At 42.0% G+C, this 25663-nt stretch overlaps 1 protein-coding gene across 1 annotated transcript; it reads right to left on the bottom strand.

Annotated features, from left to right (window-relative positions):
• Nucleotides 1-660: 660 nt before the first annotated feature.
• On the bottom strand, nucleotides 661-25492 carry tkt.L (transketolase L homeolog). The gene is given in 14 exon segments (NM_001089843.1): nucleotides 661-934; nucleotides 1598-1720; nucleotides 1892-1985; nucleotides 3079-3162; nucleotides 3525-3655; nucleotides 5796-5952; nucleotides 6225-6389; nucleotides 6862-7055; nucleotides 8345-8463; nucleotides 8612-8803; nucleotides 11470-11567; nucleotides 14008-14121; nucleotides 15532-15649; nucleotides 25358-25492. Coding segments are annotated over 14 exon segments (1884 nt in total). The 5' UTR covers nucleotides 25465-25492; the 3' UTR covers nucleotides 661-746.
• Nucleotides 25493-25663: the final 171 nt, after the last annotated feature.

Here is a 25663-nt window from a genome sequence, read left to right as displayed (position 1 = left end):
TATTGTCAATTTCCCAGCTGCCCCCAGTCATGTGACGTGTGCCTGCACTTTAGGAGAGAAATGCTTTCTGGCAGGCTGCTGTTTTTCCTTCTCAATGTAACTGAATGTGTCCCAGTGGGACCTGGATTTTACTATTGAGTGTTGTTCTTAGATCTACCAGGCAGCTGTTATCTTGTGTTAGGGAGCTGCTATCTGGTTACCTTCCCATTGTTCTTTTGTTTGGCTGCTGGGGGGAAAAGGGAGGGGGGTGATATCACTCCAACTTGCAGTACAGCAGTAAAGAGTGATTGAAGTTTATCAGAACATAAGTCACATGACTTGGGGCAGCTGGGAAATTGACAATATGTCTAGCCCCATGTCAGATTTCAAAATTGAATATAAAAAAATCTGTTTGCTCTTTTGAGAAATGGATTTCAGTGCAGAATTCTGCTGGAGCAGCACTATTAACTGATTCATTTTGAAAAAATTTTTTTCCCATGACAGTATCCCTTTAACAGTACATGTATCCTTTAATATCTTGGAATAAAAACAAAATAAATAATGAATGTAAATTGCAAAAGTGCTTATAATAGCCCCCTCGTCATTTCTACATTGACTCATTTTAAAGGTTTACTTATCCTTTAAGAAAAGTACTAAAGAAAACAATAGGAATCAGCGATCTGTTCTCAGAGCTTTTATTTGAATACAAAAAAATGTGATTATTGAAGCGTTGGGTTATTTCTTTCTGCTCGGGGAATGTTTGGGAATTACTTTGAGTTGGTCGCGTGGGACACCAACCCTTTCACGGCCGCCACGATGGCCTCCTTGTCGATTTCAAACATCCTGAGGAGCTCGGTGGGTTTGCCGCTGCGGGGGACGTGGGACACAGCCAATGATTTTAGGGTAATGCCGGGGACCCCGACCACCGCCGCAGCCACTGCTTCCCCAATGCCGCCTGGATGAGAAGAGATGAAAGAGAAATTAATTTTATGATGGAAAATACACACATATACAGGTAAAATAGTCACACAAGTCTATATATAACCTGCCTAACTGTCAGTTGATCCAGAGGAAGGCAAAAAACCCAGTTTGAAGTCTAACCAATTTGTCTCAGAGGGGGAAAAAATTCCTTCCTGATTCCAAAATGGCAATCAGACTAATCCCTGGATCACCATAATCAGGTAAAGAACCCGTTATCCAGAAACCAAATTACAGGAAGGCATCCTCTCATTTTAATCAACTAATTCAAATTTTAAAAAAAATGATTTCCTTTCCAAAAGTAAAGGGATCATTGTTTTGTTTTAACCCTCAATACCTCAACCACATTCCCCCTTTAATCAAAAGATGTCTGCTTTAACAGGACACTCCCCTTCACGCCCCCGGCTGCAGCCTGTGTCTCAGGTTTAATGATAAGGAGGAGTTTCCTAGAAAGAGAGTTTCACTGGGGAGAGTCCGTGATCAGTGTTGCATTATGGCACCTTGTTATCTGGTTACCGGGGTCACTAACAAGCAGGTCGGGTGTAAATGGAGGAAGAGACTATAGTGCTTGGGCAGTGGTTCTGGTTTATTATCTTTAGAATATAAGGGAAAGTCCTGGGTTTAGTGATGCGGCACTTACCTTCGTGGTAATGATCCTCCACGGTTATTATATGCCCATTGGTGGCTTTGGCATTCTCCACAATCGTCTTCTTGTCCAGTGGTTTGATGGTAAAAGGGTCGATGACCCGGATGTGGATTTTCTCTGCAGGGAGGGAACATAGAATCCATTTTTATATTAATTCTCTACACGAGGGGGGTCATTCAGCGCCTCTCGTATCATTTTTTGAGACTATTCATTACATTAAATCAGACACATTTGTGTTATAAAAACATAGACACTCTCTGGACAATGATCATTTCTATATTCCTGTACCTTTCTTAAGCTGCTCGGCTGCTGCGAGGGCCTCATGCAGTGTGACACCCGCTCCGATAACTGTCACCTGATCATCTTTGTTCTGCGCCACCACCTGATGCACAAACAGAACATTCATCAGAAGTTACTGAGAAATACAATCTATACATTCCCTGTCTGGCACCTCCCTCCTCCCATATGTATAAATACAAATATACAGAGAAGGAATGTTCTGGGCACACAATAAGCTATACCCTCATACTGTACTGTCTAAGGGAATCAATATGGCACCTCCTCCTCCCATATGTATAAATACAAATATACAGAGAAGGAATGTTCTGGGCACACAATAAGCTATACCCTCATACTGTACTAGGGAATCAATATGGCACCTCCCTCCTCCCATATGTATAAATACAAATATACAGAGAAGGAATGTTCTGGGCACACAATAAGCTATACCCTCATACTGTACTGTCTAAGGGAATCAATATGGCACCTCCTCCTCCCATATGTATAAATACAAATATACAGAGAAGGAATGTTCTGGGCACACAATAAGCTATACCCTCATACTGTACTGTCTAAGGGAATCAATATGGCACCTCCCTCCTCCCATATGTATAAATACAAATATACAGAGAAGGAATGTTCTGGGCACACAATAAGCTATACCCTCATACTGTACTAGGGAATCAATATGGCACCTCCCTCCTCCCATATGTATAAATACAAATATACAGAGAAGGAATGTTCTGGGCACACAATAAGCTATACCCTCATACTGTACTGTCTAAGGGAATCAATATGGCACCTCCTCCTCCCATATGTATAAATACAAAAATACAGAGAAGGAATGTTCTGGGCACACAATAAGCTATACCCTCATACTGTACTGTCTAAGGGAATCAATATGGCACCTCCTCCTCCCATATGTATAAATACAAATATACAGAGGAGGAATGTTCTGGGCACACAATAAGCTATACCCTCATACTGTACTGTCTAAGGGAATCAATATGGCACCTCCTCCTCCCATATGTATAAATACAAATATACAGAGGAGGAATGTTCTGGGCACACAATAAGCTATACCCTCATACTGTACTGTCTAAGGGAATCAATATGGAACCTCCTAGCACCTTGTTATACACAGACCCTGTAAGTCCCAATGGGCAATGGGAAGAATGACTTCCTTTAGTACTGACCTTGGCATGTCCAATTTTGAATTCCTCGGTGCTGCTGTAGATAACGGCATCCTCTGGGCGGCTGGTTCTTATGAAGCAAATCCCCTGAAGAAGAAAATGATGGGAGCTTAGTGATATGGGATCTCCTAGAATAGGGTGCAAGTGTGGAACATCCAATTATTACTAATAAAAACACAGGAGGTACAGTAATGAGATTAGTTCCTCCTGGGTAAGTGAGGGCTTCCAGCTCCAGCAGATCAGCCATGATTCATTACCCAACGAATTGGTGAGAATAATATGAATTACTTCTAAAGAAGACAGAACAAGGGGAGGAGCCTGATCACAGAGAAGACGCCCCTCTGACCAATCATGTAGGACATCTGAACTAATGACCCCACCCTAAATGGAAACACAATCAATAAATATTAATCAGCTGAAAGAGAAGGGGCAGGAATGGTGGCAATTACCTTTGTGTTTGCCGCTAACTCCACCGCCTTCTCCGTAGATACGGCGTCACTTGGGTAAAATACGGTTGCGGTGGGGACAGCCCGGAACATGGCCAAGTCTTCCAAACCCATCTGAGAGGGTCCGTCCTCCCCTGCACCAGACAAATCAGCACATTACAAGTTATCACTGCACCAACCACAGGATTAGGAGAACAGAAAAACATTGAGTAAAAAAATCAGGCCACACCCATCATGCTGGCCACTCCCCTGAGGAACAGAAGGTCACATTGGGGCAATAATATGCTATTTTGTATCTTAGTTACATCCCACACACACCCTAGAGGCAACGCAATGCAAATCATTCAACTAATCGCTGGAAATATAACGTTGGTTAAAGGTTAAAAGAAAATTAAAGCTCAACAAAGAATTAGACTAGAAATGCTGAACCTTATGTTTTGTTTTTTCTGTACCAGCCTAAGGTCACCCCAGCCCCTTTAGCAATGACAATATGTGCCCCTGAAGTAGCTCCCCAACTTTGGGCTGTACAGTAAGTTCAGTATATAAATTAAATTCTCATCTGGTTAAGTATCTTTTGTGTGTCAGTGGCACTGCACATGCTCAGTGGGCTCTGGGCTGCTGGGGAGGAGCTAAGCTTAGGGGTCGGGGGAAATCATCAAGAAGAAAGTGAGGTCACATTTGTCATAGAAGCTGATGTTACAGGGCTGATTATTAATCAATTGCACGGATTTCTATGCTGCCATTTCTTGTGAATCTGAATTCATTACTAATCAGTCTTGTATTGTGACTGTTATATTGTAACTGTTATATTGTATATATACTGTATATTGTGTCTGTTATATTGTATATATATTGTGACTGTTATATTGTATATATACTGTATATTGTGACTGTTATATTGTATATATACTGTATATTGTGACTGTTATATTGTATATATACTGTATATTGTAACTGTTATATTGTATATATACTGTATATTGTAACTGTTATAATGTATATATACTGTATATTGTGTCTGTTATATTGTATATATACTGTATATTGTAACTGTTATATTGTATATATACTGTATATTGTAACTGTTATAATGTATATATACTGTATATTGTGCCTGTTATATTGTATATATACTGTATATTGTGCCTGTTATATTGTATATATACTGTATATTGTAACTGTTATATTGTATATATACTGTATATTGTAACTGTTATATTGTATATATACTGTATATTGTGTCTGTTATATTGTATATATATTGTGACTGTTATATTGTATATATACTGTATATTGTGACTGTTATATTGTATATATACTGTATATTGTGTCTGTTATATTGTATATATACTGTATATTGTGTCTGTTATATTGTATATATATTGTGACTGTTATATTGTATATATACTGTATATTGTGACTGTTATATTGTATATATATATACTGTATATTGTGACTGTTATATTGTATATATATACTGTATATTGTGACTGTTATATTGTATATATACACTGCATATTGTGACATTTCTATTCTATGTGTACTGTATATTGTGAGTGGCTCCCTAAGCTCAGTAAGTGACAGCAGCACAGAGCATGTGAATCAGTGAATCAGCAGAAAAGAAGATGGGGAGCTACTGGGGCATCTTTAGAGACACAAAGGGGTCGTGGGCTGGTATAGAAGCCAATGCATAGAGGTAAGTTATCTCATAGAGCAGAACAAGATCCATCAATCAGCAAGTGTTATTATGAGTGTACATGGGAATCAGTACAGCCCAGACATGCAGAACACAAACCAAACACTTTACCTTCATTAATAATCGTGTTTATCATCTAAAGTAATAACAGGAAACAGCACAGGATTTCATTAGCAATAACATGGGGGGGTGCAGCTTTTTTTCTCTTTTTAATTCTCCACAATTAGGAGGTTGTGTTTTATTTGCAACATTTCTGCAGGATGTTTCCAAATCAATCGGAGTATAACTGAAAGGGGAAAATTGTCTGAAAACATTTCCAAAGAGCAGAGGGCTTTGCAAAATGCCAGAGGTTTGGTAAAGGGAAACTCAGATGATCTGAAACAGAAAGTGTGCGGGTTTCATTTACAGGGAGGGAGGGTTTCCATGACCTGGTCAGTTATAAGGGTATATCTATTGTATGGACACAATATGAATTCCTTTATCATACAAGTAATATGGCAGCCCCAGAGATATGCACAATGGCAACTCCCGCCTAAGTGTATTACTACAAATATACTGACAGGATACTCTGCACCCACCTATAGAGACGCCGCAGTGTGAGCCGCACAGGTTGATGTTGCTCTCAGATATGGCCGCCATTCGGATCTGGTCGTAGGCTCTGCTGAAGAACGTGGCAAAGGCGCTGGCAAATGCCACAGTGCGGTCTCGTGTGGTAGAGCCAATGGCAACGCTGACCTACAGTAAAGCATCCGGTCAGACTCTGGAAACACCTTTGTACATATTCATACGACACACAACTACAACTCTCTGCAACCTACATTTGCTCTAAACTAAAATCTCAGGGGACTTTCAAACCTCTCAGTCCTCCTAAAGGGCAAATAAGAATAACGTGTGTATCCTGGGGGTGATAAACTCTTATAGATCAGTCATAGGCTTCTCCAGGCAGCAGTCCTGTCACTAGTAATAGGCCCATCCAATAGAGTATTGTTTACTTGTCACATATTTACCATGTTCTGTTCAGCAATGTAACACTCAATGTATCGACCCGGATGCTCTTTCTTAAACAGCTCCGAAAAAGTGGAATTTTTAGTGTCTCCGTCCAGAGCGATCACTCGGTCATTGGCGTGGCCCAGCTTGGCAAGGGCCAGACCGTAAGCTTTCCGGGTTGCGATCTGTTAGAGAAACGGGAGGTAGACTAGATTGGTAAATAAGGGAAATCTGTGGGTGCCATAACTTATACATCTCTGTGTTCCTCCCATTATGATCTGATCACTGGCCCAGGGATTGATTGGTCAGAACCTCCTGGAGACCCAATACAAATAGTAATGAGCAAATTTATTCGCCAGCCATGGATTTGCAGTGAAATTCTGAATTTCGCCATGTGTGAATTTCTTTGCAAAGTTGCGGCAAATATTTGCAATGAAAAAACGCCCATAAGAAAAAACTCCCATTGACTAATGCATTAGGACAAAAAAAAAACCCCATTGACTTTAATGCGTTTCACGAAATTTCAGTTTCACAAATTTTTCGGGCGAAGCTAAACGGGACAGATTCGCTCAGCACTAAATACAAACTGCCAACTTGGTCTGGCCCAAGAGCTTTATTAGGCTGCGCTCATCTCTATACAGTTAACTCCTCACTTACCTTCTCCCCCAACTTGTAGCTTGGGGGCGAGGGCATCTTGATGTTTTTGATGCTTATGACCGGGGCATCTTCCACAGGGAGGGCGGGGGAAAGCTTCTTCTTGCTCTGGATCTTTCCTTCAATCTCTTTAATGGACTGCTCCGCCAATTCTTTGGGGAGGGGCTTCCCGTGCCAGTTCTCTTTATCCTCCACCCCTGCAACCGCAAGACACCAATGGAACAAAACCAATCAGTATTTGCGAATAATAATCACCTGACCCTAGAGTTGCCACCTCATCCCTTTAAGGGCTCTTACACACAAGCAGTTTTACCTGCACTCCCCTGCGTTGCGCTTTCTTCCATTCAGCCACAGGGGAGCGCAGGAGTAAACGCACAGAATTATAGTCAATGGGGCTGTACTCACACAGACGCATGTAAGCGCAAATGCAGGTTGGGACGCAGCATGTTGCATTTTACCTGCGTTCGGCGCTTACATGCGTCTGTGTGAGTATAGCCCCATTGACAATAATTCAGTGTGTTTACTCCTGCGCTCCCCTGTGGCTGAACGGAAGAAAGCGCAATGCAGGGGAGTGCAGGTAAAACTGCCCGTGTGTAAGAGCCCTAAAACCCAACACATATGGAATCCACATCTGCATGGCTAATTAGCAATTCATTTAGATGCATGATACATGGCTGCACATAAATCAGTTCAGTCTGCAGCATGCACCTTAGGGTACAACTACACGGACGATTTCCCCGCAGCTGTGCCAGATCCGGCGCTCTGCGCCAAAACACAGGCATCAAGTCGGAATACGACGAAAAATAAGGTGAGAAATACAAATGTCGGATGGTGCCGCAGATGCAGACGAAGCATGCAGCATCTGCATCCCACAGTCACGTCGCATCGGACGGACGCTGCAACACCATCCGACGTTCCTGTTGCTTAACTTGTTTTCCGTCGCATCCGACTTGACGCCTGCATTTTGGCACACAGCATCGGATCCGGCACAAACATGGGGAAATCGTCCGTGTAGTTGTATCCTAAGGTGCATGCTGCAGACTGAACTGATTTATGTGCAGCCATGTATCATGCATCTAAATGAATTGCTAATTAGCCATGCAGATGTGGATTCCATTTGTGTTCGTTGAAGTCGTACCTGACACGCAACTGCAGCAGCACGGTCAGTGCAATTACTACTGTAGCCTATGCACGGGTATTTCTGAGTGTTTTCCCATTGTGTGACACTACCCTTAAAGTGCAAGAACAGAGAAAGAAGGGGCAAATAGAACAGCCTGGAGGGTATAAACAGAATAGGCTCAGATCTGCAGAGCAAACACAAGTACCGGGATGTGGATGAGGCACCGGCCAATGCAGAGCCGCCTGCTGACATTAAAAGAAGGTGGGGCAAATAAGCAAGGACAGCAGAGGGGGTCAGGAGAGAGCAATTAGTTACAGTAAGGGGGTTCATGACGAGACACATAATAATAATTAGGGAAAATCTTACCTGAAATCCCTTTGCCCTTGAACGTCTTGGCAATGATGGCAGTTGGCTGGTTCTTGACATGGCAGAAAGCCTTGCACAACTCTTCTACACTGTGTCCATCCACAACAACACTGTGCCACCTAGTGGAGACATTATGCAAGGACACCGGTCACCCCAGAGACACCCACGTGTATGCTCCTGCCCCCCCATATATCCAACTGTAATTCAGCCCCTGGATTGTGCCCCTCAAGCTGCCACTCTGCCCCCGGGGCACATCTCTACACTTACCCGAAGGCTTCGCAGCGTTTCTGATAGACTTCCACTTTGTGCTGGAGAGGCGCCGGGTCGCTCTGTCCAAGACGGTTGACATCAAATATGGCCACCAGATTGTCCAGCTTGTAAAATCCAGCAAAGGCCATCGCCTCCCACACTGACCCCTCTGAGACCTCTCCGTCCCCCAGGAGGCAGAACACCCGGTAACTGCACAATATTCAATACATGGCAGTTAGAATGGTGACCAAAAACCTCAGAACATCTCAAGAAGTAGGAAAAAAAAATCAGCTTTGCAGTTGGTCTGCTTTTGAATATTTCTGTGGTTTGTTTATTACTTGCTTACGCTAATCTGCAATTTAAGATGAAATCTGTTGCTAGGGTCAGTGACCCCAGTGTAGTTTAACAAAAGCCCTTTCAGGAAATGTTTATTATTCTTTCTTTATGTTTATTGCTATGAAGCACTGCCCTCTACAGCTTAATCAATATGATTATTTATTGGCACTTATCTATCTATCCTTTATTCTTACAGCCCAACCACTGCCATGTTGCTAGGGCAGCTGGGCCTAGCAACCTACTGGCAGTTCTAATTCCAAACTGGTCAAGCTGCAGAACTTAATCATCATAGATCAATATGTTCTATGCAACTTTTCAGTTGGTCTTCATTATTTATTTTGTAATTTTTTTTTCTAGGTAGGTATACATGTACCTATCCTGAACAGGAACAACAACACAAGGGTTAAATCAAAGTCACCAATTGAGATAGTTTTATTATTTTATTATATTTATTATTTTTATTTAGTTTTTTATTTATTTATTTCATTTATTAATTTATTAAAAGTGATAATATCAAGAACACATTGGCCATTGCCATCACAGGTTAGTGATCCGGCCCTAAGTCCTATGGCGTGAGTAATGTTGGCCGCTGGATAAATGACAGAAACCCCGCTGTGCAGTTGGTCATTTAGAAGAAACAGAGTCACTGTAGGAGGGATTTTACACTGCAACTTTCCAATATACATTAAAGAAATTTGTATTACAAATGGAATTGCTATTGATAGCAGCAGTTATCTCTTTCTGCACTGTTTGTTCAGACTCATGAAACAATGAAGCAGAAGTCAATTTACTTCCAGGCTTGTTAATTAGCAGACTTCTGCTACACTGTTTCAAGAGTGAGAACCAGCAATGCAGATACTATCAACAGCCAGACAGTCACTTTCTGAATTAGAATGGTTAATAAATATATTGTGGGAATTTGCTTATGGTGCTGCGGGAATGTTATGGCCAAGTGCAGGTAGTGGTGGGGCTGAACAAACAGGCTGATAATCAGTCCATAGAGATTAGTCAGTAACTATTGCTGATAATGCCGGTGTCGGCTCCACTGATTTCTAAATGCAAATATTGGAGGGTGGAGGCAGCAAAAGGCCGGACCCACAATGCACTTGCACAATCACAGCAAGTTACTGGGAAACATTGTTGCCGGGTTGGCAGTTTTCCAGCTAAATTGGGCTACTAATTTAAAGCCCAGGCAGGTTTTCAAAGAACAAACTAGCCAAGGTACAGATTTTGGCTACTTTTTGGGCCTTTGGCTGGTTTGTACTTTAGAAAAGATTTTTCTTGCCCTAATGGGCATGTTGGCTAATGTAGTTTTTGCCAACTGCCAGGTTAAATGTAAGACTACAATACCCAGCATGCAATGGGACCGAGTTGTGTAGAAGTCGGGAATTACCAGATTTTGGCCTCTGTGCCCCACATTTTCCAGTGACTTTACTCAATTTCAGATTCAATTTTGGGGGCAAAAATCTACTGGCCACCGAAATGTCTAGAGGTTGATCTGTTTTACCAATATTTATTGTATATATATTAGGACCTATCTATACCCCCCCCCCCTGTAGATATACCCGTGGTGACGGACGATTCTGTCCCATTTTGCTTAAAGGGGAACTCCACAAAAAACATAACTTAAGCTTTTTGAAAAGTAAACATAATTTCAAGCAACTTTGCAATATACATCAATAAAACAATATGCAGACTTTCATGATTTTTAATGGTTTCTGACAGTTCCCTAAGCCCAGCCCCCTGCTCTCCTGCTGATCTGTCTGACTACTTTGCTGTGCTGTCTGACTACTGTTACTTTGTATCAACAGCATCTGTCCTCAGCCTGCATCCTCCAAACCCCACAATTCCCTGCACAAGTGATTTCAATAAGGAAAGGAACATCCCAGTGCAATGCATTGTGGGTAATGTAGTTCCTGCATGTTGTCTGTAAGTACAATGTGTAACATCAGTGTTTAGTCCCTCCTTCCCTGCCAGGATTTCAAATGATGCAGAAAGAGAAGAATTGTTACACAGCTGGACTTCAGCATAGAAAATACCATTTAATTATACTTTTTGAAGAAACAGGTAAGTGTGATAGTATATTAGGGGTTTCTGTGTTATGTGGGGCCTCTTTATCACATTTTGGTTTGGAACCCAGAGTTCCCCTTTAATGGAAAAATATGCAAACAGTGAAAAATTGAAAAAGACGTATTTTCACATATTTTTTTAGATTTTTTTTATTTACTGAACGTATTGTGCTATTTTTGGGCTACTTTTGAAGTGCCTCTTGGCTAGTTATGGGTTGGTTTTTTAGCTGACTTTGGCTGGTTTTGAAAATTACACCTGGCAACCCTGCTGGGAAATCTTTACCCCTCTGGCTGTTGCTGAATTTGCAGCTACCTACAAAGTCTTGCAGAGGAGGCTGGGACTTATAGTTCAGCAGACAGTGCTATAGAATGAAGCGAAAGGTAATAAAAAAAGTTTAACTGGAAAATTGCCATTGTGCTCACGAGAGATCTGGCAGCTAAATCCGACAGATGAACATGTTTGAACATTACCTGGCTTTGTCAAAGAATTTGCCCGTGTATGCCATCCCGCAGGCTGCGCCCAGCCCTTGCCCCAAAGAGCCCGTTGCCACGTCCACAAACTCTTGTTTCTAGAACAAAAAAAAAGCCAAAATTTCACTTGGAGGCTTCGTATGAAGAGCCACAAACCTATTTCTCCGTCAGGCTACAATGTTACCGTTATGTTATTGTCTTTCTATTCAGTCTCATTCACACCACTGCCTGATTGCTAGGGTATATGGAACCCTAGCAACCAGATAGTCGAAAGTCCAAACTGGAGGACTGCTGAACAAAATAAGCTTTATCATTTTAAAAATCACAAAGAATAAAAAAAATGAAGACCAATTGCAAACTGTCTCCATCATACTAACAGTTCATTTAAAGGTAAACTTACAATTTATATATATCTAAATAGGTAATGGTTAGAGCTGCTCTACGTGCCATATACACAATACTCCCGCCAATGTATATTGACATAAACTCCTTATCAGTTGGGTCTATTGGGTGCTGCGCCTGTTCTACTGATATCCCAGAGGGACCGGGAGGGAGTGTATCAGAGGGAGCACATTCACACTAGGCAAAAGGGGTGCAACGGTTTGCTTATAAGGTCTCGTTTAGGAATCCACAGATAAAGTGCAATAAATGGGCGCATTCCTCTGCAGGTTGCATCTTAAGGAGCATGGAATTACAAAGTACAGGTTAGGCGGGAGACAGGAGGTGCAGGACAGGGGCGAAACTACAGAGAAAGCAGGAGGTATAGGGGCCCCATAAAAAGTTTCAATAAATATTGGTGTAAAAAAAAAAAAAAAGTCAACAATTTGGGGGGCTGAAAAATAGTTTGTGGTGGGGCCCAGTAATATCTAGTTAAACTCTGGTGCAGGACATCCCTGTATTTACTCCCCGCCTATAACAGTCATTGATATAACATTTGTTCCTGAATGGGGAAGCACTTGCGTCGGAGGCAACAGCAAATGAGCCCCACTAGGGTGGGAGATATAGTTCAAGCACAGTCGGAAGCTGTATTGTCTGGTGCCTAAGGCCTCAGCTACACAAGCGTTTTCGGATGGAACAACGCCCGGCGACAAAACGCACTCGTCAAAATATAATTGAAATGAAAAGTCGCAGGTAAAAACTACGCGGTCCGACTGTCGGATGAAGACGCTGCTTACTGCGTCCACATCTGACAGTCGTGTTGCGTCCAATGTAATGTAGTTTGTACCTGCGATTTTTCATTTAGGCCAATTAGATTTTTGACGCCTGCGTCTCCATCCGATTTGTCACATGCGTTTTTTCACCGGGCTTCGATCCGACGGAAAACGTTGAGGTCTAAAACCATTTCAGGAATAATGTTTTTGCTTTACTACCCCCAACCAATGGCGTAACTAGTTGTTACTGGGCCCCACAGCAAATTAAATGTAGGGCCCCCCAACATATCCAGAGGTTGTCCTGTTTTATATATTGAAATTGCTCATTAATTAGGGCCCCATGGGGCCCCTATATCTCCTACTGCAGCCGCAGGGTCTCTGTAGTTACGCCCTTGGCCTCAACTCATTTTGCTTTGACTCAGGGAGCTGGGGGTTTTGGAAGCCATTTATTATAATATCCGAGAGACTATCAAATGCATTGTACTGTCAATGTGCCGAGAATATCACAGCGCAGAAAGAGAAATGCGTCTCCCCAATCTGCAAAAGAAACTGCACCCAAAATAGAAACAGTACCAACGGCTCAACTATGAGAATAAGGCATTTATTTCTCTTCTCAGTGGAAAGATCTTTCTACAGAAATTCAATTTATGCCAAAAATGAGTCCCAATATACAATGGTCAGCGGGCTTATAGTTCCACAAGACCCAGCTCCAGGCTTTACCTGTGACAGCTGCTTATGGACACTAGGGGGGTTACTGGTCTGGAGAAAAGCTTCCTAAACAAAGAAGATAAACAGCAGGGCAGCTCCTTCCGTTATTTATAAATTTAAATAAGGACTGTGTTTGTTATCTGCACACAATGTGCTGGCTGCATATATAGAAATATAATACAGAAAAGGAGATAGGGTTGTCAACTCACCCCTTTAATACTGAACACAATGGGGTATATTTATCAAAGAGTGAAGTTAGAGATCACCACAGTCCTTAGAGTGAAATTCCGCCACTCTCCATTCATTTCTATGGGATTTGTAAAACAGTATTTATCAATGGGAGAAAGTGAAAGTTCCTCTATTTGATAAATACACCTTTCAAAATCCCATAGAAATGAATGGAGAGTGGCGGAATTTCACTCTAGAGGACAGTGGTGATCTCTAACTTTACTCTTTGATAAATCGACCCCTACGAATCCACAGCCTGTATGGCTAATTAACTATTCATTTAGATGCATGCTGCAGACTGAACAGATTTTTGTGCAGCCATGCCAATGAATTGCTAATTAGCCATACGGGCTGTGGGTTCCATATCTGCTTGGTTTTAAAGGGGTGAGGTGGCAACCCTAAAAGGAGACACTATGGCAGCTCCCGTGGTGTGTAAGCTTTAGGTACTAACAGGCACAGGGTGTCCTTCCAGAATGGAGTCCAGTTTCCTTAAATTCAACAGTTCGGATTCCTGCAGAAACCCGGCTTCAGCCCAAGCGGCATAGAGAATGGGGGCGGCGTGACCCTGAAATAAAAAACACACGTGAAATGTGGCGCTTCCCAAGCCTCATAGACACAATATAAACAGACTGGCTGCAATGGAACCCAAAACACCAATGAGATTCCTATTCCCTAATCTTATAATATTCCCACGGGGGCACACAACTACATTCTTGGGCTCGACATGACCCATTTTCTTACTACTGGATCCAATTAGGAATAGAGAGGCACTGAATTCAGGATTCAGCCAAGATTCTGACATTTTCAGCAGGATTCGGCCAAATCCAAGTGCCTGGCCAAACCAAATCCTCATCGAAAAAAAAAAAATCATGCGACTTTTCATTACAAAAACAAGGAAGTCAAAAATATTTTTACTTTGCTTTTGCCCTCTTTAACCTAATTTACATATGCAAATAAGGGATCAGAGTCGGTTTGGTAATCGGCCGCATCATTCACAGAGGATTCAGTTGATTTGGTACATCCCTAGTTAGGAGTTGGGTAGGTGATGACATCACAGGAAGGCTCACAGTCATTGGTTGCATCGCTAAGCCTGCCTCTGGGTTAAAAGTAAATTTTTAGAGTAAATATGAGGCCTCTTTATCGTCCTTTGTTAATGCTTGCATTATGTGTTGGGATTAATGATTCAGTGGAGAGGTAGAGCTGAGCAGAAGAGTTGAACACCTGAGCTTGAACACCCGAGCTCGAACACCCAAAATGGAGCTTGACTGATACACCGATACAGGCCCAGGACAGCTGCTTGAAGGAATTGTTCAGTATAAAAATAAAAACTGGGTAAATAAATAGGCTGTGCAAAATAAAAAATGTATCTAATATAGTTAGTTAGGCAAAAATGTAATATATAAAGACTGGAGTGAGTGGATGTGTAACATAATAGCCAGAACACTACTTCCTGCTTTTCAGCTCTCTTGCTTTCCACTGATTGGTTACCAGGCAGTAACCAATCAGAGACTTGAGGGGGGGGGCACATGGGACATAACTGTTGCTTTTGAATCTGAGCTGAATGCTGAGGATCAATTACAAACTCGCTGAACAGTTATGTCCCATGTGGCCCCCCTTATAGTCACTGACTAACTCAGAGTTAGAGAGCTGAAAAGCAGGAAGTAAAGTTCTGGCTATTATGTTACACATCCACTCACTCCAGCCTTTATGCATTACATTTTTGCCTAACTCACTATATTGGATACATTTTTTATTTTGCACATACAATCTATTTACCCACTTTTTATTTTTATACTGAACTGTTCCTTTAAGGTGGGGTGTGCTTCAGGTGCCTATGTATAAGTAAATGCAGCAGTAGAGGTGAAGGAATAGATAGGAACCCCTCTCTTCTGTGATTGGTCCATATTCTGAGGGGAGGGGGCAGTTGAAGGTGCAGGGGCCCAGGGCACAAAAATACTTATCACTTGTGTCTTACCTTGGACATCACAAAGCGATCGTTATTGGGGTTCCGGGGGTCCTTGGGTTTGTACTTCATGGTATGAAAAAACAGAACAGACATGATCTCTGCTGCGCTGCAACATGATGTCGGGTGCCTGCGAAGCAAACACACAATATTCACTCATATTATACAGTGGCTGCTGCTTTGGGTCTGGGTATTTGGTCTGGACCCGACTGCCGCGGTCATAGAACTGTATCTGTGCCACTAAACATGCCAACCAGCTGCAGGGCAGTTACAGGCCCAATCTAAAGCCCTGGCCTATGTATAATCACATTCTCAGTGCCACATGTAGCGGCATCAGACTTACCGGTACCAATCCCTGAGTGCCAGGCTCAGCGCTGCTGAGATACTAATAGCTTTCAGTCTCTCCTAGATACACAGCGGCAATGGCAGATGCCACTGTATCACCTCCCAGATCACTCCAACGTGTCCTCAAATGCTAGAAATGGGGGATCACGTTATTTGGAGAAAGTAGCAGCATGTGAGCCATGGCTCTTAAAGGGGTAGGCCACCTGCAAGATAACTTTTAGTATGTTATAGAATGTTATCATTTTTAGCAACTTTTCACTTGGTCTTCGTTTTATTACAGTTTTTGAATTATATGCCTTCCTCTTTTTTTCAGCTTTTTTAAATGGGGGTTCAGTGACACCCCGCCTAACCCATAAACGATCGTTCTGCAAGGGTACAATTGAAATGCTATTTTTTGTTACTATATTTATTCATGTCCTTTCCTGTTCATATTCCAGATCACATTCCAACCGTACCTGGTTGCTAGGGGAATTTGGACCCTAGCAACCAGATAGCTGCTAACATTCCAAGCTGAAGAGCTGCTGAATAGCTAAATAACTCCTCAAATAATAGAGAATGAAAACCAATTGCAAATTGTCTCAGACTATCACTAAAAGTTGATTTAAAGGTGAACTACTCCTTTAAAGGGGTGGTTCCCTTTTCAGTTAATGCTTAGTATGTTAGAGAATGGCCAATTCTAGGTTACTTTTCAATTGGTCTTCATTTTTTCTTTTTATAGATTTTTAATTATTTGCCTTCTTCTTCTGATTCTTTCCAGCTTTCAAATCGGGGTCCCTGACCCCATCTTAAAAAAACAAACAAATGTTCTCTAAGGCTAAAAATGTATTGTTATTGCTACTTTTTTTTTGCCTCTTTTATTCATATTCCAGTCTCTTATTTAAATCAGTGCATGGTTGCTAGGGTAATTTGGACCCTAGTAACCAGACTGCTGAAATTGCAAACTGGAGAGCTGCTGAATAAAAAGCTAAATAACTCAAAACTGATAAAATGAAAACCAATTATAAATTGTCTCCGAATATCCCTCTCTACATCATACTAAGAGTTAATTTAAAGATGAACAACCCCTTTACACGGATGCTTTTTGTTGGACCATATTTGGCCAAACCACACAAATAAACAAACTGCTGGTTGCCATGCATATACACACGGAGATAAAATAAATTCCATCAAATCAACACAGGACTGATCCGTCTCTTCTACTGATGTTTGTGCCAATGTCCGGGCGCTACAATCCAAGGTCACTATTGTTTTCCACCAGGGAAGTAAAAAACGGCACAATCTCATGCGCAGAAAGAGACACACTGGGAATATTTATAGAATAAAACATTCCAACATCAGGACAAATGTGTTAATTGAGTTACACAAAGATTAGTCAAGGGATTCCGCATGCGGGTTTTAATCATTCCAGTCCTGCAGGCTCCATTCATACTTATCCATCTCCTACGTGTCTCCCACGCTCCTTCTTCCACCTAACGACTAACAACCTGGAACATCGAGCGGAATTATAGCAATAACTTACATGTAAGAAATGACAGTTTCTCTTATGGTATAAAAATGGCAAACATTAATTAAAGGAAATAATTCATTCATCTAATCAAATTCTAGATCATAGCGCTAGCACTCTAATCTGGGATCTGCCAACAAAAGATAAATCACTGCACAAAACTGCTTCTACCCAACTCATGTAATTATATTATATTAGAAGCCACTGAGGGGTTGTTCTGTGACCATATAAAGGCACAAGGCTGCAGGCTGAGTTATACAGGGAACTCTGAGTATCACTCATGTATTATAAGGGATAATGTACCCCCTACTGTAAATGATAAGGATATTAGAAGTCACTGAGGGGTTGTTCTGTGACCATATAAAGGCACAAGGCTGCAGGCTGAGTTATACAGGGAACTCTGAGTATCACTCATGTATTATAAGGGATAATGTACCCCCTACTGTAAATGATAAGGATATTAGAAGTCACTGAGGGGTTGTTCTGTGACCATATAAAGGCACAAGGCTGCAGGCTGAGTTATACAGGGAACTCTGAGTATCACTCATGTATTATAAGGGATAATGTACCCCCTACTGTAAATGATAAGGATATTAGAAGTCACTGAGGGGTTGTTCTGTGACCATATAAAGGCACAAGGCTGCAGGCTGAGTTATACAGGGAACTCTGAGTATCACTCATGTATTATAAGGGATAATGTACCCCCTACTGTAAATGATAAGGATATTAGAAGTCACTGAGGGGTTGTTCTGTGACCATATAAAGGCACAAGGCTGCAGGCTGAGTTATACAGGGAACTCTGAGTATCACTCATGTATTATAAGGGATAATGTACCCCCTACTGTAAATGATAAGGATATTAGAAGTCACTGAGGGGTTGTTCTGTGACCATATAAAGGCACAAGGCTGCAGGCTGAGTTATACAGGGAACTCTGAGTATCACTCATGTATTATAAGGGATAATGTACCCCCTACTGTAAATGATAAGGATATTAGAAGTCACTGAGGGGTTGTTCTGTGACCATATAAAGGCACAAGGCTGCAGGCTGAGTTATACAGGGAACTCTGAGTATCACTCATGTATTATAAGGGATAATGTACCCCCTACTGTAAATGATAAGGATATTCAAAGTCACTGAGGGGTTGTTCTGTGACCATATAAAGGCACAAGGCTGCAGGCTGAGTTATACAGGGAACTCTGAGTATCACTCATGTATTATAAGGGATAATGTACCCCCTACTGTAAATGATAAGGATATAAGAAGTCACTGAGGGGTTGTTCTGTGACCATATAAAGACACAAGGCTGCAGGCTGTGATTATAATCAGGAGAAATTGAGTGCTTGTGTCTGTGAGTGAATCAATAAAGTTGTGTGGGTTGGAATTGTGTAACTGTTCATCTTCCCATTCTGTGGTCACAGTTACAAAATAGAAAAGTGCACAAGAGCATTTTGTCAGGAGGTCGGATTGACTCACAGAATGTGGGGAATGGAAGACTAGATGGAATAAATAAAGAGCAGGAAGCTGAGCCAGTGGCTTCTGGGAGTTGTAGTACAAAACACATTCTCCAGGGCGGAGGCTTTTCCATGAAATAAAGGGACAATGGGACGTGGGAGGCAGAAAATGTCAAGTCAGGCTGAGTGAGATGTTTGGGTTGGACACGCAGATTCTGTTTGTTCTCTGATCCAATCACAGACAAGGAATGAAAGGGGAGGCGAGGGCTTATTCAGCACATAAAACAGACGCACAACATTCCCTGCACTTCTACACTGCATTTATGTGCACAATCACTAGAGAAGGTGCAGCGCAAAGTCATTGTGACAGTGTAACTCACACCCCCAACTCCTCTAGTGCTAACACTTCACCCCTTTAAAAATCAGGCTCATCAAATATTTACACTGAAATGCTAACTGCCCATTACGCTTCATGGCTGCATAAAAATCTCTGCAGTCTGCAGCTACTTCGCAATTCTATAACTCCTGCCTATTGGCTTTGCAGCCTCATCTTATAATAACTTCTGCAGTTGAAATGTAATAGCTGGGGGGCTGCAGGCCGAGTTATACAGTAAATAATGGGGGGCCCCTTAGAGGGAAGGTTGACCAGTCAGGACAAATACAAGTTTGATCCAGGTCAAGTATTCAAGAGCAACCAGATGTGAGTGCCTGCTGGTTGGTTGCTAAGGGTTACTAGACCTGGTACAAACAATTACAAATGACATTACCCCTTTTATCCCAAATCTCCATTTGACCCAATGTAACTCCCGCCGTCCCATCTGATTGAACCAGTGACTCAGGGCAGATCTCAGGATTTATTTGCAGTTCTGTTTTGGTTCTTTCCAAATAATGACCCCAGATTTCCTATTAGAACTTCCTTATTGCACCAGCGCTGCACGTCCTTAAAGGGGAAGTTCACCTTCCAAACACTTTTTTTTTTAATTCAGTTGTTTTTAGATTGTTCCCCAGAAATAAAGACTTTTTTCAATTACTTTCCATTATTATTTTTTTTATTGTTTTTCCAAAATCTAAGTGTAAAGTTGAACGTTGGTGTCTCTGGTGTCTGAGTGACAGCTCAGTAATTCGGGTGCAGTTTCTGATCTGTTACAATTTTACAACATTGAGTTGATCCATTTCTCATCTCTGGAGTATCAGTAACTATTGTATCAAGTCTAACAGCTGCCTGTAATGAAACTCAAAGATTCTGCTCAGCAGAAGATAATAAATGAGTCAACTAAATATATCAATTTAGAACAGTTTACAGGGTCGACGACCCCCCTCCCAGAGCTGCTTTAGGTGAAAAATGACACTTTACACTTCAATATTAGAAAAACCGTCACACATAGAAAATAATTGGAAAAACTTGTTATTTCTGGAGATTTATCTGAAGACAACTAGTTGTTTGAAGGTGAACCACCCCTTTAAAAGGAATGGCTCACCTTTAAGTTAACTTTTAGTTTTAGTTATAGAATGACCAGTTCTCAGCAACTTTTCAATTGGTCTTCATTTTTTGTTTTTTTTAGTTTTTGAATTATTTGTCTTATTCTTCTGACATCTTTCCATTTTTCAAATGAGGGTCACTGACCCCATCTAAAAAACAAATGCTCTGTAAGGCTACACATTTATTGTTATTGCTATTCAGGCCTCTCCTATTCATATCCCAGTCTCTTATTCAAATCAGTGCATGGTTGCTAGGGGTATTTGGCTCCTAGAAACCAGATGGCTGAAATTGCAAACTGGAGAGCTGCTGAATAAAAAGCTAAATAAGTCAAAAACCACAAATAATAAAAAATGAAAACCAATTGCAAATTGTCTCAGAATATCCCTCTCTACGTCATACTAACAGTTAATTTAAAGGTGAACAATCCCTTTAATATAATGTGCAACTACCCAGGTGGGGGGGGGCTGGTCACAGCACTGGTAGATAAATAAAAACTCTCTCTCTCTCTCTATATATATATATATATATATATTTATATATACCATATAAAAAAAGTGATGAGTGGGTGGAGCTTCTCAGCTGAGCCAATTTGTGGGAGGGGCAATTATAAAAATATTTACACATAAAGCCGTGGAAGGTGTACACTTTATACCCATCCCCTGTGCCTTCGGGCATGACATTCCTGTTTAGTTTCACTCCCAAAATACACCTCCAAAAAAGCAGCACCAACACCTACACGGCCATAGGGCTGCTGTACTAACCAGCTGATAAAGCAGCCGCTAATGTACATAGGGCTTTCTATTTAAGGGTAAGAATATACAATACGAGTACCATAACTTCATATCCCAAGACCTCTAACTAGTTGTTATTGGGCCCCACAGCAAATTAATCTTAGGGCCCCCCTAAATATCTAGAGGTTTTCGGTTTTACCAATATATATTGAAATGGCCCATTAATTAGGGCCTCATGGGGCCCCTGTGCCTCCTGCAGCTGCAGGGTCTGCTTCCTCTGTAGTTACACCCCTGTCTGACACTCAACTGAAACAGTACAGAATATTTAATGGATTGCATTTAGAAAGTTTCTTATTTCAGTAAAATGAACCTTATATTAAATTTTCATTTTTGTGATAGTTCCCCTTTATGTACAGAAGTTTCTATAAAGTTGTGGGATGTCAGGGAGGAAATAACCCGATTTGTTGTGTCAGTGCCGACTATTGGGAGGACAATGGGCAGAACTTTGCCCCGGGCATCTTGCCGACTCCACTCACTGGGGCATCTTGTTCTTGTGGCTCATTGGATGTGACACTGCTGAACAGAGTGAATGGGAGAAACGTTAATCCCAAGGGCACAATTCCTCTGTTTCTCTTGTTATATTTGCTGAATCCAAGAACAGCACAAACGTTCAGCAACTGGCACTTTCCTGCAGACAAACTTCAAGGGCCGTGGGCAGATTATATGTGGGCACCGCACTTCCCATGATTCTCAGTCAGTTGCCGGTGAAAATAGATCAAAAAGAGTCAGAGACCCCTAACTCTGCTCCACGGCCCACGTGTCTTTCCAACTGATTCCTACCAATGAACTGGGCCCTGGCACTGCAATGTGAGGGTACAGCACCCACAAGTATACAAGTAGGCTGCTGGGCAGAAATGATACTGAACCGTCACTTCCTACCCACAACTGAACTGCTGCACTGCAGGTTCCCAGCGTGAATAATGTAGCTTGCATTATTATACATTAGCATCAGCAATTGACTGATACTGTGTCCTTAATAACCTGGCGGGGGATTTACAATAGGAAGACGCCATGATCAGTTCCATTCCAGGTGTGCGCTGTATTTTAAAGGTAAATCAAGGCTGACGGCTTTACGAACCGCACCCAACTGAGTGGCTAACGTTTTCTTTTCTTATACAATAATTAACTGCATTTTGATCCTTCCCCTTTTCGACCATTGCATCAACAAAATTGGCCCTGGTCCAAACAAAATATCCCTTTCTTATCCTATTTAAAGGGAACTCCCCCCCAAACCTGCTTTTTGCACAATAAAAGCAAATGTTAATTCTAAGCAACTTCCTGATATGCAGGTAATTGCCTGTTCTGACTCTCGAAATAATGTAGCCGAAGTCAGCAGCCTTGTGTGTGTACTTTTCACTGGTATCTCAACCAGTTAGCTTCTGCAACACTGTTTCAGGAGTAAGAACCAGCAGTGTATTGAGAAATAAAACCAGTGAAAAAGTGTAATGAATGTCTATTGTTGGGTGGAGTTCCTTTTAAAGGGGTTGTTCACCTTTAAATTAACTGTTGGTATGATGCAGAGAGGGATATTCTGAGACAATTTGCAATTGGTTTTCATTTTTTATTATGTGATTTTTGACTTATTTAGCTTTTTATTCAGCAGCTCTCCAGTTTGCAGTTTCATCCATCTGGTTGCTATGGTCCAAATTCCCCTAGCAACCACGCACTGATATGAATAAGAGACTGGAATATGATAAAAAAATATGTAGCCTTACACAGCATATGTTTTTAGATGGGGTCAGTGACTCCCAGTTGAAAACTTGCAAGTGTCAGAAGAAGAAGGCAAATAATTAAAAAACTATAAAAATAAAATAAAATAATGAAGACCAATTGAAAAGTTTCTTAGCATTAATCATTCTGTAACATACTAAAAGTTAACTTTAAGGTGAACCACCCATTTAATAGAGATCAGATAATAGGTTCTTAGACACCTTTAGCTCTGGTTACTATGTTCTAATGTAAATAAAATAGAAAAATTAAATGGGTAATAAATGGAATTATTGCAAATAGCAATAACGGATTTAGAAGAAAAGTCAGGGTAACCGCAGTAATAAGCAGGGGACCCTACGTTCCTATAAACTATACATAGCTATCGCTGCCCTGAAGAGCTTACAGTCTAACCACACACTTTTATGTGAGCCCATTAAGCCAGCAATGTGTTTTGGACAGTGAAAAGATAAGCATGCACATAGTACCCGGGGCAGAACCAGAACTCCCAGAACCCAGCGTCGCTGGTATAAGAATTGCTGCAACCTGAGAAATAAAAATGCAAATCTTTTTATTCACATGAGATCAGTGATGTGAATCGCAGGGGGATGGGAGGACGGAGGAAAGAATAAACAGCCAGAGTGCAAGCTGTCATGACTCTGCAGGAATTATTCTAAGGCTTCAGTTTCAGACATGTCCCCGGTATGTATCGACGCATGAACTACTGACACGCCCCTTTTTATTGACATTTTCACTGTAGTTACCCTTTAACCTAAGATGAGGAAATGATTGTCTCGCAATCGCTCCCTTGTGTAACTGCAGGAAACAGACTGCTGGTGCAACAAGAATAAGAGTCCCTTACTGGGCCCTGAGTTATGGGGCAACACCACTTCTGCACCATGAAAATTGATGATATAGGGCTGTACCCACACCCACTATAGTAGTGCTGGGCCATAGAATAACATGTACAGATAGAGACTGATAGATAGAGACTGATAGATAGAGTGATAGATAGAGACTGATAGATAGAGACAGAGACAGGTGGACAGACAGATAGAGACAGGTGGACAGACAGATAGAGACAGGTGGACAGACAGATAGAGACAGGTGGACCGATAGAGACAGGTGGACAGACAGATAGAGACAGGTGGACAGATAGAGACCGATGGATAGAGACCGATAGAGACCGATAGATAGAGACCAATACAAACATCGTCAGACAAGAGGCAGCCCCCGGGGGTACAGATTTAAGCTTAGGGAGGGTCGACTGATAGATGTGGGGCTCCCAGGAGGTTCTGCAGCATCTCTGCCCCAGGGGTTTATCATATCAATACAAAGTTCCCACTAAGAGTGGGGCCCAGCCTGGAAGTTAAGGTTAAAGAATTGGGGAGGATAGAGCTTGTTTGCATTGTTGGATATTGGGGGGCTGCTGTGTCATGTGCCCGTGGCTTGTTTATGGGCTAATGGTGCCTGACCAAAGGATATGACTCAGGGTGGGCCTGCTAACTGAATGTATGGGAGTAAATATTAAAGGGGTGGTTTTCCTTTAACTTTTAGTATGTTATGGAATGGCAAACTCTAAGCAACTTTTTAATTGGTCTTCATTTTTTCTTTTTTATAGTTTTTGAATTATTTGCCTTCTTCTTCTGACTCTTTCCAGCTCTCAAATAGGGGTCACTGACCCCATCCAGGGCCGCTCCTGCCATGAGGCAAGGTGAAAACGTTGCTTCAGTGGAGCTGCCAATTACCAGGGGCTAAATCGGTAACTTTAAGAGACAAATTTCTGTTTTTTTAACAGGGAAATTCTGCTCTGCTAATGCAGCGAGTGCAATCGAGCTAAATGCACCAGCGATGTGACCCTGCTGGACCTGCTCTGACGCTGGAAGTTAAAATCATGGAGCGGGGGGGGGGGCATTGGGGCTGCAGCCTCCCCTTAAACACCACTGACCCATGTAATAACAAATACTCTGTAAGGCTACAAATGTATTGTTATTGCTACTTTTTATTCCTCATCTTTCTATTCAGGCCTCTCCTATTTATATTCCAGTCTCTTATTCATATCAGTGCATGGTTACTAGGGGAATTTGGACACTAGCAACCAGATGGCTGAAATTACAAACTGGAGAGCTGCTGAATAAGTCAAAAACCACAAATAAAAAAATGAAAACCAATTACAAATTGTCTCAGAATATCCCTCTCTACATCATACTGACAGTTAATTTAAAGGTGAACAACCCCTTTAAACATTGGTGTCTTTATAATGGGGAGATGCAATTTCCTATCCCCTTATTCATTGTGGGAGGAAGATGCTGGAGCCCAGGAGCCCACTCCCAATAATAAGATAAGGGGTGCAGGGGCACTGACATAAGTAAAGGGGAGGGTCCCCCGCATCACGTGAGGCTCAGGTATAAGAAAGAAATGAATGGGGGGCAGGAGGAATAAGGGGAGGACACGTGACACACAGCACTAGCGGGAACTATTGGAAGAGTTTTCGGATAACCCCCCAGTTAAGGCTGCAGGTGGTACATCCAACAAGTATATAAGCCGTGACCACTTACCCGGAACCAGCAGCTGAGGTTGCTTTGATGGAGAGAACTCGCAGCCGGTTGGCCGTGTCCCTGAGGGCCTGGAGAGTCTGCTGGTCGGGCTTGTGGTAGTCAGCCATGGTCAGGCGGGTGCCGGGGATTTAGTGCGGATGGTTAAGGATAATGAGCGTGGAATCCGAGCAGCTGCTGGAGCTCTGGGGCCTGACAGGTGGGAGAGCGGCTGAAGCCTTTAGTGAGCGCGGCCTGGGAGGGGAGTCACATAGGAGGGGCGGGGCGGGACTTACTGTGTCTGGTACTGAGGGGAGGGAGGCTGAGCTG

Source organism: Xenopus laevis, chromosome 4L, assembly GCF_017654675.1.
Source record: "Xenopus laevis strain J_2021 chromosome 4L, Xenopus_laevis_v10.1, whole genome shotgun sequence".
Taxonomy (NCBI): domain Eukaryota; kingdom Metazoa; phylum Chordata; class Amphibia; order Anura; family Pipidae; genus Xenopus; species Xenopus laevis.
This window is presented reverse-complemented; position numbering and strand designations above follow the sequence as displayed.